This window comes from Ursus maritimus, unplaced genomic scaffold (assembly GCF_017311325.1).
Source record: "Ursus maritimus isolate PB19 unplaced genomic scaffold, ASM1731132v1 scaffold_9, whole genome shotgun sequence".
Taxonomy (NCBI): domain Eukaryota; kingdom Metazoa; phylum Chordata; class Mammalia; order Carnivora; family Ursidae; genus Ursus; species Ursus maritimus.
The window spans coordinates 6,725,844-6,740,397 of NW_024427107.1; the positions used below are offsets into that span (position 1 = coordinate 6,725,844).

The following is a 14,554-nucleotide window of genomic DNA, read 5'->3' on the forward strand; positions in this document are numbered from 1 at the left end:
TTTTAATTTTTATCCTAATTTATCAGCTTATGAAAGGGAGCTAAGCAAATTTTATAATTTTTTTCCTAATCCTACTTAATGGAGTACCATCAACTAATAAAAAGCATAGGGATGACACAAAATATTCTAAATATTACACTCTTCCAGATAACTTAATTAAAAATGGAACAATAATAAACTGAATACTAAGCTCCAGCTAAATTTCATAAGTGAAGCTGGTGCAAATTTCCAAATCTCAGAACTTACTTACTGAATTGCTTTTCGCGTAAGATGACTGTCTTAAGCTGAACTATCTACATTATATGCTGTGGCAAAGCTTTCAAAATAGGTGCCTCATAATGGAAAGATTCTACACAGAACTTAAAATCAGATTATCTACAGCAACGCTAGCAAGTTATAATGACAATCAGAATCTCACATGTTATATGATGTCTAAATGACATATAGAAATGACTAAAGAAAAGGTAGAAAGTCAAAGATTGAATGTGCAAGAGAAAAGTGGTGATGAATTTCTGAAAGGAAATTTTTATTTAGTTTTATTCGATCTAATTTTATTTTTTATCTACTAAGTTCCAGGCATGAGGCCCCCCCCACAACACATATACAATGCTTGAACTACCAAAAAAGAAAAAGCTCCTAAATGTCACTATAAAGTCAACAAAATATCCAAACTTGCAACTAATTTGGACTTTTGAAAGTTTATTTCTATTAAAATTATGAAACTGTGGTCCTTTTTATGAGGGAGAAAACACTAACAATAGAGAAAAAGAGACGTTCCAGATACAGTGCCATCATATGACATTTAAGCAAAGTAGCAAACAGAATCCCCAGTAATCCTAGGTTTCATTCTTTAAACAAGAAGTCTGTAATTTGATCCTGATAGAAAGCTATGGAAGAAGTGTCTGCCCACAGCAAGAGAGACAGTGCAATTCAGATCCTAGCAGAAGCAGTGACCAGACTCTGAGAAGCAAAGCCAGACGTGGCCAGGGCACCCTGAAGAGTCACTTTGTAGCAGGACTTGCAAAGCAGAAACGCCATACCATAACTGAAGAAAGCCAAAGACTTTGTGATAAAAAGAATGCACCAGAAAGATAAAGAAAAGGTCTTTTAAAGCATTTATCTAATACCGAGAAGGTCAGTTCTAATGAAAACTGTTTCACACACTGAAATATTTTGCTTCCACTAGTGATAATAAAGATATTTCCCCCAATTCTTGGACATAGTTATAACCACAGTTAATCATTCCAAAAGTAACAAATCATCTGCGAGGCACAATATAAATGTTATTCTTGTGAGGAAAAATCTAAGATGAAACAACCCAAAATGTTAGTGGCAAACTACAGTATACATTCTTTCCTACTAATTTTCATTTTATGAATCCAGTTATGATAGAGCCTCACTACCATTACCATAAAGCTAACACTTAAAAAGATTGAAGTTTGTTCAAAGGAAGAACAAATTTCAAAAAAGAAGAAAAAAAAAAGGAGGGGTGAGGGGAAGGTTAAACATTCTGATCCTAAATGATACACACCTAGAAATCTAAAATCTCATCTTCACACATCTATTTTTCATGTTCTAAATATTATGTTTTTAAAATACCTCACAAATTCACTAAAATCCGCAAGTTTGTGGCTCTTGTAAAAATACTTTTAAAAACTAAGCCAGGGGCACCTGGGTGTCTCAGTGAGTTAAGCATTCAACTCTCGGTTTCAGCTCAGGTTGTGCGATTGAGCCCCATGTTGGGCTCCATGCTCAACAGAGAGTCTGCTTCTCCTCTCCCTCTCCCTTTGTCCCTCCCCCTGCTCACAAGTTCTCTCTCTTTCTTTAAAATAAATAAATCTTAAAAAAAAAAAAAACTAAGCCAAAAAGACTGTTAAAATTTATACTACTAACATAAAAAAATACGTAATTACGTTCAATACACTCCAAAACATCCCTATGCAAATATAGGAGACAATTAGACTTTCCCAAAAAGGCAGCCAACGGTAAGACAAAAAGTAAACCCAAGTAAATGTCATGGTGTCTCTCCTATGCCTCAAATTAAAATCTATTAAAATGTCACCTGAAATGTGAATTATAACTTTCCAAAAATATATTTCAAATAGAATTTATTTGTAATTTAACACTGACAACACACTAACAATATTATTTTCCTGGTCCCGTCCCCACACCAAATCTCATTATCTTCTACCCTTTCTTCCCCAGAATACTCCTTCCCCACCCACCTTCATTCACTCCTTTTCTGAGGATCATTCCCAGTCTCTCCCTTACCACTAATATCAGTCACTGGAAGCCTAAAGGAAAGGACCACTGAGCCACCATAAGTGTCCTAACTTTTACCTGTTCTAGGGAACCATGAAGACAATAACAGAAAACCTGTTATTTTCCCCCATCATTTAACCAGCAAGCTATTTCATTCATGGAGAAGTAGAGCTACAGAGATCTGAAAGCAACCAAGATGACCACTAATCAGGCTTCACGTTTAACCTTAGGCCCAAATGTTCTATCCCACAGTGACATAGTAAATCCTGGGAAGGTGCCATTGTGCGATGTTACCTCGAAGCTGGTCCCAGCCGCTCTAGGCTTACCCAGGGGCACCTGGAAGCCTAGTATGGACTCTTGAGCAAGACCAGAACAACTGGATTGACCAATGATCTATAATGTGCTGTCTGTAGTTTAAAATTCCCCTGGCAGCACCGAGAGCCAGTTTGTTTATTAGTGTAACGAGTCAGACAGCTTGGCCTGGTTCTGTGACTAGAAGGACATAAACGATCCTGCTAGAAACACGAAGAGCTCTCCCCAAACCTAAGATTTCCCGCACAAATCTTGGAGGTTCAGGATCCCCAAGGCAGACATGTGAGCTGCACCTGAAGTCTCTGAGCCCGAAGCTTGCCTGCACTCTGTCTCCTGCTATACTGTTTCTTTTCCCTTCTTACAAGCCTTATGTGAGTATGCTGTCTGGAATTGTCCAAGTCCTCTCAGTTCTCCCGCCTGTGCGATCTTGGCAGCCACCTAGAAGGAAGAGACTCCCTGCCCACTGAAAAGCATGAATGGAAAATCCCAAGTGGCAGAAAAGACAGAAAGGTTTGAGTTGAAGCTAGTCAAAGAAAGAAAAAGTGAAGCATGCTACCATACCTAAGAGTATTCTGACTTACTTATCAAATTCAAAATGGCATTATTTTAATGTGACTTTTTTGTAATTTCACTAATAGCTTAATATGGGTGTCACATTCCTTTCAAGGATACTAAAAAAAAAAGCGTCTTTTACCTGTGAACTCAGCTGAGTTTTTATCCAATTGAAATAATAATTTAAGTCACTGCCTTCCATCAGTTCTTTCCCCCAAGCTGCTAACTTCGCAATAATTCTTGCTGCCTGAAAAGTAAGAAATGTATTTGAATACTATGTTGATTCTAAAATCACATCACATACCTTAAAAAGCAGGACTCACAACCACTTTTCTGTGATTTTTTTCAATACTCAACTCCTCCAAAATAAGTTTGTATTTCATTTTTAAAAATATATTTTGCAATATAGTCAAAATGTACTTTTAAATAGATCCCTTAAGGCGAAACAAAATTAGTTACATTTTAAGAATCTCATGACATTCCCTGTAATATTTTGAGTTCCAAAAGTAAGACTGGGATTCATTATAAGACAAGCAAAAATCAAAATGATCTTTTTTTTTTTTTTGGAGGCACTGAATAAGTATTTTTAATGAATTTATAGATGTTGATATTCAAAAATCTGCAGACTTCCACCAAATTGCTTGCCAGAGTTCAGAGCAATGTCTACAACAAACTGCCAGCTGCTACCTTCATTCATTCCAAGCCCCATGTGAGTCCTCACACTTAAATATCTGTACCTTAGTATAAAATACATCCTGCATATTAAATAGCCATCTCTCCTCGCTATTAACCTTTTCTCCTCACCTAGAGATTTCTCAGGTTTCTTCAAGCTATAAAACTAACCATTAATTTTTTATTAAATAGGCAGTATAAGAATACAACAAATCATCATGTTGTACATTTTAAATACCTTACAATATGTCAATTATCCTCAATAAACCTGGAAGATACATATACACACACACAAATATAGGCAGCATAAAATACTACTTCTCAGGGCGCCTGGGTGGCTCAGTCAGTTAAGCGTCTTTGGCTCGGGTCATGATCCCAGGGTCCTGGGATGGAGCCCTGGATCCCCTGCTCAGCGGGGAACTTGCTTCTCCTTCTCCCTCTGCCCCTCCTCCAGCTTCTACTCTCTCTTTCTCGCTTGCTCACTCTCTGTCTCTTAAATAAATAAAATCTTTAAAAAAAATAAAATAAAATACTACTTCTCCACACACACAACCCAATTTAATATTCTTTCAGTACTTTCTGAAAGTCACCATCAAAATTAGGAAGTCATTTAAGCCATGTATCCAGACAATAAAAACGAGTCTCTACAATTTAAAAAAAGAAAATACATTATAGTCTTTTTTAAGTATTCTTTAAAATATATTTATTTCATGAGTTCTCCTTCTTAATTTCTCTTAAGGTTTATTATAATATGTACAATATATGAATACACTCATACATAAATGAATATAGATATATATGGAAAAAAGAAAGAAAACACATGCTCAAAAATGTATTACTAACAGTTCTTGATTTGAAAAGTTCAAAGACACCTACTGAAATGAACAGCCTCAGGAGCTCCGCCACTACAGCCCACTCCACATTGGGAATAGAAGAGGCTTGTACAAAGATTTACTCTCTCAACTCTCCTTTCATACCTTCTCTATACTCCATAAAAGACTGTTCAGTGTTAAGGCTTCCACAGATAGCATTTCAGGGTAAGTTTAAAACAGGAGTATGTTTAAGATATTAAAAAACAAGTAATTACTAAATTAAAATAAAAATTAAGCACAACAGCTACTTCTGAACAAAATTTAATTTCTGTAGTAAAACGTGGTTAATCCTATCACAATCTGAAGCTCTTTTCCACATGCAATCTAGCAAAGGTTTTTATGCTAATGAACTCAACAAATACTGTACAAAACTTTAACTGTATCAAAGCAACTCCATCTCCTTTGTCTTCCCAATATCCCCACATTACTAACCATCGATAAGGAAACACTGCTTTGAAAAATTAACATCACAGCCTTTGCTCCTCTGGGAGCTGGGAGGTTACCAAGTCATAAATAGCGCAAGCATGTTTCTTCCCCAAATCAGAAATTTGATCAATTCAAAATTTACCATATGAACAGTAAAGAGATCCTGGCGATTCAACATTGGCAGAAAGTAGGACCAGGCAGTGTTCTTGCTGCGTTTAGCATAGTCAAAGAAAATGCTAACCCGCTGGTGATTTTCCTAAAAAAGAAAAGGAATGATATCACTAATCAGAATGCATTTTACTACCATGCACTGCTTCTCAACCTTTCATTCTGTGTCCCATCAGTCAGTGTGTTTTCTTCCTCCAGTTGTTATTATGGGTCAGAGGTGGTGAGAGGGGGCAGGCATAGACACTTTAAAAATAAAATCACCTTTGGGGGGGTACCTAGGTGGCTCAATCAGTTAAACAGTTAAGCGCCCGACTCTTGATTTCGGCTCAGGTCATGATCTCAGGGTCATGAGATCAAGCCCTGCATTGGGCTCCATGTTCAGTGGGTAGTCTGCTTGAGATTCCCTCTCCCTTTCCCTCTCCCCCTCTCCCCACCCCCACCCCAGCGCACACATGTGCAGAGGTGCATGCTCTCTCTCTCAAATAAATAAATAAATCTTTAAAAATATAACATAAAATAAGATCACCTTTAATTATTATGATTAGCTTTAAATCAGGTGAGCCAAGCTAGCAGATCCCAACCCTACAGGGAGTAGCAATCTAAGTTACATTTCATCTGAGCCTGCACCTCTGACCTGCCCTTCCCAGTGTTTTTTCCACACAAATAAAATCAGATTACTCCTAGAATATTATGATAGAAAAATCAGTGCAGATAAAGACAGTAAAAAACATCATATAACACTAGCAGAAAGACACAGGATTTGAGGAACAATTAATTCTTAGCTCAAAACATGCATATTCTACTTCTTACCTAAATTTTACCTGCATTTCACTGGCTCAAATACACTTTCTGATTCACTAAATGAATATGGTTCTAAGTAGCAGTATTTGGTAAAAGCACAAAAAAAACACATAAACAATAATTTTCAGATCAACATTTAATTCTTTTAAATACATTGTTTTTAATCTTGGTCTTTGCTAACACTTACCTATTTGAGGAAGAGACTAACATCTCCATAAGTAATGAATCATTATAGTTCAGAATAAGAATTGCAAGTTACGATGATTTTATCAAAGGACTCAAAATTTGGATAGGTCTTCGTTTACTCCATTGGTGGGTTATTTCCCAAGTTTAAACTGTAATTATCATTGCACATAAAAACAAAGTACACTACATACAGAAAGAACAAAAAATATTTTTACATTTTAAGTAAGTTTAAAATTCATCTTCCTTGGGGTGCCTGGGTGGCTCAGTCAGTTAAGTCTCTAACTCTTGATTTCAGCTCAGGTCATGATTTCAGGCTCATGAGATCGAGCCCCACATGGGGTACCCCACTCAGCAGGGAGTCTGCATGAGATTCTCGCTCTCCCTCTGTCCCTCTGCCCCTCCCCCTGCTCTCTCTCACTCGCTCTCTCATTCTTAAATAAGTAAATAAAATATTTTTAAAAATACTCATCTTCCTTGACTTTGTGGTTTCAATTCTTGCTTAAAACGTATCTTCCAGAGGAGGAGTTAAGATGGCAGAGTAGCAGGGGGACCCTGAGCTAGCCTCATACCTCAAACACAGCTGGATCAACATCAAATCATTTTGATCTGAGGATTAAGAAAACAATCTGCACAACTGAAGGGACAGAACGTGCCAGATGCGAGTTCAGAGAGGTGAACTTGGGGAGAGAAAAACCATGGTGCCCTGAAGGGGAGGGATCCATTTTACTGGAGGGAAGTCAGGGAGAGGGAGAGAGCAGTGTGTAGGGTTCGCACAAGATGCTGCAGTGTAGGGATCCCCTGGGTTGCACTGGGAGAGAACACTCCCCTTCCTGCAGCACACTTGGAAGAGGGTATGTATTGCCTCTCCAAGGAGAAAAGGCCCACCAGGCACCACTCAGCGGCCATTCAACAGCCAAGGACAGAGGTGTACATAGAGGACAGATAACCTGGTCTGCAGCTTTTCCTGGTGCACCACAACAGACTCCAGCCACCCAGCATAAGCCATGTGACTGCTTTTCTGGGACAGAATAGAACAAGGCACACCAGAAGGCTCTCCACTGGAGGTTAGAGAGAGGGTCCGAGCCTTCCCGGCCCTTTAAGATTTGGAGTTTTGAATCCCAGCCCCTGGCCAGGGATAAAACATGGGAGAAGTGTGATGCCAGGTGCCTGGGCACAGATAGGTTGAGCTCAGGGGTCTGACGAAAGGCTGGGACACACGAGGGGAGATTGTTCACTATACTGTGAGGACTTCCTGAACAATGGTGGCTGCAAGTTCCCCTTCTAGGGGACGAGAGGGCAGGGTAGCACCATCTTCCACATGCACACATACATACACACACACACACACACACACATATATACACACCCTGCCCAAGCACCGTAGAACTTCAGAGAGAAACACTGTGCATCCAATGGTGGAGGAGTCCCCTACACCAAACACCACCCTCCTGCGCCCAGCAAGGGCATCCTTACAAGGGCAAGTTTGACTATGAGCCAGCCCAGCAGGCCCTTTCCTCAGAAGACCAACACAGGCCCCCCATGTGTGCCAAGTCTACTGATCATAGAGTGCTCCAAAGCATCAACTTCAGTTTTGGTGGGAAAAGGACGAGGCTTTCTTTTTATTATATATATTTTTTTTTTACTTATTTTACTTTTTATTTTTTTTTCTTCATTTTTTTTTCTTTGATATCAGGTTCAGTTTCTTGTTCATTTGCTGGTTTGTTTCTTTCCTTTTCTCATTTTTTGGATCAGGCATTTTTTTTTTTAATTTTCCTTTTTTCCTTCTTTCTTTCTTATTCTTTGGAATCAGCCTTATAGTATTATTTGTCTGTTTGCTTTTTTATTCCCTTTCCTCTTCTCTTTTCTTGATTCAGGACTTTTTTTTTTTAAATCAGGCTTATCTTTTTTTTTTTTAATGTTTTTTTATTATATTATGTTAGTTACCATACAGTACATCCCCGGTTTCCGATGTAAAGTTCGATGACTCATTAGTATAACACCCAGTGCACCATGCAATACGTGCCCTCCTTACTACCCATCACCAGTCTATCCCATTCCCCCAACCCCCTCCCCTCTGACACCCTCAGTTTGTTTCTCATAGTCCATAGTCTCTCATGCTTCATTCCCCCTTCTGATTGCCCCCCCTTTCTTTATCCCTTTCTTCCCCTACCGATCTTCCTAGTTCTTAAATTCCATAGATGAGAGAAATCATATGATAATTGTCTTTCTATGCTTGAATTATTTCACTTAGCATTATCACCTCCAGTGCCGTCCATGTTGCAGCAAATGTTGAGAACTCGTTCTTTCTGATAGCTGAATGATATTCCATTGTGTATATGGACCACAACTTCTTAATCCAGTCATCTGTTGAAGGGCATCTCAGTTCCTTCCACGATTCGGCTATTGTGGACAATGCTGCTATGAACATTGGGGTGCATATGGCCCTTCTCTTCACTACGTCTGTATCTTTGGGGTAAATACCCAGTATTGCAATGGCTGGGTCAAAGGGTAGCTCAATTTTTAACTCCCCCTCAAAAAGGAGAATTACAGACCGATCCCCCTAATGAATATGGACGCCAAAATCCTCAACAAGATACTTGCTAATAGAATCCAACAGTACATTAAAAGGATTATCCATCACGATCAAGTGGGATTCATCCCTGGGATGCAAGCGTGGTTCAATATTCGCAAATCAATCAGCGTGATACATCATATCAACAAGAAAAGACTCAGGAACCATATGATCCTCTCAATCGATGCAGAAAAAGCATTTGACAAAATACAGCATCCTTTCCTGATTAAAACCCTTCAGAGTGTAGGGATAGAGGGTACATTCCTCAATCTCATAAAAACCATCTATGAAAAGCCTACAGCAAATATCATTCTCAATGGGGAAAAGCTGGAAGCCTTTCCCTTAAGATCAGGAACACGACAAGGATGCCCACTCTCGCCACTATTATTCAACATAGTACTAGAAGTCCTTGCAACAGCAATCAGACGACAAAAAGGGATCAAAGGTATCCAAATTGGCAAAGAAGAAGTCAAAATGTCTCTCTTTGCAGATGACATGATACTCTATATGGGAAACCCAAAAGAATCCACTCCCAAACTATTAGAAGTTATAGAGCAATTCAGTAATGTGGCGGGATACAAAATCAATGCTCAGAAATCAGTTGCATTTCTATACAGGAATAATGAGACTGAAGAAAGAGAAATTAGGGAATCCATCCCATTTACAATAGCACCAAAAACCATACGTTACCTTGGAATTAACTTAACCAGAGACGTAAAGGATCTATATTCTAGAAACTATAAATCACTCTTGAAAGACATTGAGGAAGACACAAAAAGATGGAAAAATATTCCATGCTCATGGATCGGAAGAATTAACATAGTTAAAATGTCCATGCTACCCAGAGCAATCTACACTTTCAATGCTATCCCGATCAAAATACCAAGGACATTTTTCAAAGAACTGGAACAAACAGTCCTTAAATTTGTATGGAAACAGAAAAGGCCCCGAATCTCCAAGGAACTGATGTGTAGAAAAAACAAAGCTGGGGGCATCACAATGCCGGATTTCGAGCTATACTACAAAGCTGTGATCACAAAGACAGCATGGTACTGGCACAAAAACAGACACATAGACCAATGGAACAGAATAGAGAACCCAGAAATGGGCCCTTGGCTCTTTGGGCAACTAATCTTTGATAAAGCAGGAAAAAACATCTGGTGGAAAAAAGACAGTCTCTTCAATAAATGGTGCTGGGAAAACTGGACAGCTACACGCAAAAGAAAGATCAAGAAGAAATCACAGCCAGGGATATGCTTAAAACAGATATAAACAATATATCCAAACAAGAATTTAGAACAACAGTCATAAGGATACTAGCAGGGTTTGAAAGAAGCATAGAAGACACCAGAGAAACCCTGGCTGCAGCGATAAAAGACCTAAAAACAAGTCAGGTGGTAATAAAAAATGCTATAACTGAGATGCGAAACCAACTTATGTAATCACAATGAGGATGGAAGAAGATCGAACAGGTGATACAGAAGATAAAATTAAGGAAAATAATAAACCTGAAAAGAAAAGGGGAAAAAAACTATGAAGTCACAAATACAGACTTAGGGAACTCAGAGATTCCTCAAAGCACAATAATATCTATATTACAGGAGTCCCAGAAGAAGGAGAACAGGAAAAAGGGACAGAAGGTTTCTTTGAAGAAATTATGGCTGAGAACTTCCCTAATCTGAGGAACGAAACAGGCATTCAAGCCCAAGAGGCACAGAGCACTCCCCTCAAAAACAGGTCAACACCAAGACATATCATGGTGGAACTTGCAAAATACAAAGATAAAGAGAGAATTCTGAAAGCAGTAAGGGATAAAAGGTCCTTAACCTACAAGGTTAGACATATAAGGTTGCAGAGACCTATCCACAGAAATCTGGCAGGCCAGATAACAGTGGCATGATATATTCAATGCGCTGAATGGGAAAAGTATGCAGCCAAGAATACTTTATCCAGCAAGGCTGTCATTCAGAAAGGAGAGATAAAGAGTTTCCAAGATAAGCAAAAACTAAAGGAGTTCATGAACACTAAACCAGCTCTGCAAGAAATATTAAAGGCGGCCCTTTGAGTAGGCAAGAGAGACCAAAAGCAATAAAGACTAAAAAGGAACAGAGACAATCCACAGGAACAGCAACTTTACAGGTGGCACTAAATTCATATCTATCAATAACTACTCTGAATGTAAATTGACTCAATGCTCCAATCAAAAGACACAGGGTATCAGAATGGAGTAAAAAAAAAAAAAAGACCCATCGAAATGCTGCTTATGAGAGACTCATTTTACACCCAAAGATACCTCCAGGTTACAGTGAGAGGGTGAAGAACAATCTATCATGCTAATGGACATCAAGAGAAAGCTGGGCTAGCCATACTTTCAGCAGACAAACTAGATTTTAAATCAAAGACTATACCAAGAGATGAAGAAGAGCACTATATCATAATAAAGGGTTCTATCCATCAAGAAGATCTAACAATTGTAAATATTTATGCTGCCAACCTGGGAGCAGCCAAATATATAAATTAATAAAAAACAAAGAAACTCATTGACAACAATATAATAATAGTAGGGGACTTTAACACCCCACTCACAGCAATGGCCATATCATCTAAGCAGAAAATCAACAAGGAATCAATGGCTTTCAATGGCACACTGGACCAGAGAGACTTAACAGATATATTCCGGGCATTTCATTATAAAGCAGCAGAATACACATTCTTCTTGAGTGCACATGGAACATTCTCCAGGACAGATCACATAATGGGTCACATATCAGGCCTCAACCAGTAAAAAAAGACTGAGATCATGCCATGCATATTTTCAGACCACAACACTAAGAAACTTGAAGTCAACCACAAGAAAAAGTTTGGAAACGACTACAAATACATGGAGGTTCAAGTACAACCTACTAAAGAATGAATGGGTTAACCAGAAAATTAAAGAAGAAATACAAAAAACACATGGAAGCAAATGAAAATGAAAACACAACAGTTCAAAACCTTTAGGACGCAGCAAAGGCAGTCATAAGAGGAAGGTATATAGCAATGCAGGCCTTCCTCAAGAAGCAAGAAAAGTCTCAAATACACAACCTAACCTTACACCTAAAGGAGCTGGAAAAAGAACAGGAAATAAAGCCTAAAACCAGCAGAAGAAGAGAAATAATTAAGATGAAAGCAGAAATCAATGATATATACAAATCAAAAAAACAGTAGAACAGATCAATGAAACCAGGAACTTGTTTCTTTGAAAGAATTAACAAAATTGATAAACCCTTAGCCAGACTTATCAAAAAGAAAAGAGAAAGGACCCAAATAAATAAAATCATGAATGAGGAGCGATCACAACCAACAGCACAGAAATGCAAACAATTTTAAGAGAATATTATGAGCAATTATATGACAACAAATAAGGCAATCTGGAAAAAAAATGGATAAATTCTTAGAAACATAAAAACTACCAAAACTGAAACAGGAAGAAATAGAAAATTTGAACAGACCCATACCCAGAAATTGAATCAGTAATCAAAATTCTCCCAAAAAACAAGAGTCCAGGACCAGATGGCTTCCCAGGGAAATTCTATCAAACAATGAAAGAATTAATAGCTATTCTTCTGAAGCTATTCCAAAAACAGAAATGGAAGGAAAACTTCTGAACTCCTTCTATGAGGCCAGCATTACCTTGATTCCAAAACCAGACAAAGACCCCACTAAGAAAGAATTATAGACCAATTTCCCTGATGAACATGGATGCAAAAATCCTCAACAAGAGACTAGCTAATTGAACCCAACAGTACATTAAAAGAATTATTCACCAGGCTCAAGTGGGATTTATTCCTGAGCTGCAGGGGTGGTTCAGTATTTGCAAATCAATCAAAATGATATACCACATTAATAAAAGAAAGGATAAGAACCATATGATCCCCTCAATAGAGAGAGAAAAAGCATCTGACAAACTACAACATCCTTTCTTGAAAAAAAAACCCTCAAGAAAGTAGAGATAGAAGGAGAATACCTCAACATCATAAAGGCCGTATACAAAAGACCCACAGTGAGTATCATCCTCAATGGGGAAAATCTGAGAGCTTTCCCCTAAGGTCAGGAACACGACAGGGATGTCCACTCTCACCACTGTTGTTCAACATAGTACTGGAAGACCTAGCCACAGCAATCAGACAACAAAAAGAAATAAAAGGCATCCAAATCAGTAAGAAAGAGGTCAAAATTCCACTCTTGACAGACAACATGATATTCTAAGTAGAAAACCCAAAAAGACTCCACCAAAAAACTGTTAGAACTGATACATGAATTCAGCAAAGTTGCAGGATATAAAATAAACATACAGAAATCTGTTAATTTCTACACACCAATAATGAAGCAGCAGAAAGAGAAATCAAGGAATCAATCCCATTTACAACTGTGCCAAAAACCAAAAGACACCTAGAAATAAACCTAACCAAAGAGGTAAAAGATCTGTATGCTGAAAACTATAGGACACTTATGAAAGAAACTGAAGAAGACACAAAAAAATGGAAAAACATTCCATGCTCATGGATTAGAAGAACAAATAACATTAAAATGTCCATACTACCCAAAGCAATCTACCAATTCAATGCAATCCTGATCAAAATAACACCAGCATTTTTCGCAGAACTAGAACAAACAACCCTAAAATTTGTGTGGAACCACAAAAGACCCCAAATAGCCAAAGTAATGTTGAAAAAGAAAAGGAAAGCAGGAAACAACACAATCCCAGACTTCAAGCTATATTATAAAGCTGTAATCATCAAGACAGTATGGTACTGGCACAAAAACAGATACATAGATCAATGCAACAGAACAGAGAACTCAGAAATGGACCTGCAACTATATGATCAACTAATCTTGACAAACAGGACAGAATATCCTATGGAAAAAAGACAGTCTCTTCAATAAATGGTGTTAGGAAAACTGGACAATAACATGCAGAAGAATGAATCTGAACCACTTTCTTACACCATACACAAAAATAAACTCAAAATGGATGAAAGACCTAAATGTGAGACAGGAAACCATCAAAATCCTAGAGGAGAAAATGGGCAGAAACCTCTGTGACCTTGGCCACACATCTAGACATGTCTCCAAAGGCAAAGGAAACAAAAGCAAAAATGAACCATCGGGACCTCATCAAGATAAAAAGCTTCTGCATAGCAAAGCAAAAAGTCAACAAAACTAAAAGGCAACCTAAGGAATGGGAGAAGATATTTGCAAATGACATATCAGATAAAGGGCCAGTATCCAGAATCTATAAAGAACATACCAAAATCAACACCCAAAAAAACAAATAATCCAGTTAAGAAATGGACAGAAGACATGAACCAGGCATTTCTCCAAAGAAGACATACAAATGGCCAACAGACACATAAAAAAAAAGTGCTCAACATCACTCATCAAGGAAACACGAATCAAAACCACAATAAGATACCACCTCACACCTGTCAGAATGGCTAAAATCAACAACTCAGGAAATAGGAGATGTTGGTGAGGATGTGGAGAAAAGGGGAACCCTTTTGCACTGTTGGTGGGGATACAAACTGGTGCAGCCACTCTGGAAAACTACAGAGGTGGCTCAAAAAGTTAAAAATAGAGCTACCCTATAATCCAGCAATTGCACTACTAGGTATTTATCCAAGGGATACAAAAATGCTGATTCAAAGGGGCACATGCACCCTAATGTTTATAGCAGCATTATCAACAACAG

The 14,554-nt window shown here is 38.2% G+C and overlaps 1 protein-coding gene across 2 annotated transcripts in view; it reads right to left on the reverse strand.

Moving 5' to 3' along the window:
- Window positions 1-14,554, reverse strand: part of ATP6V1H (ATPase H+ transporting V1 subunit H) — a 121,642-nt gene that overhangs the window by 91,964 nt on the left and 15,124 nt on the right. For both annotated transcript variants that reach the window (XM_008706686.2, XM_008706687.2), the window contains exons 5-6: window positions 5,239-5,352; window positions 3,269-3,373 (exon numbers count right to left, since the gene is read on the reverse strand). In XM_008706686.2, the coding sequence (XP_008704908.1) occupies window positions 3,269-3,373; window positions 5,239-5,352 (219 nt within the window). The remainder of the gene's footprint in view (window positions 1-3,268; window positions 3,374-5,238; window positions 5,353-14,554) is intronic.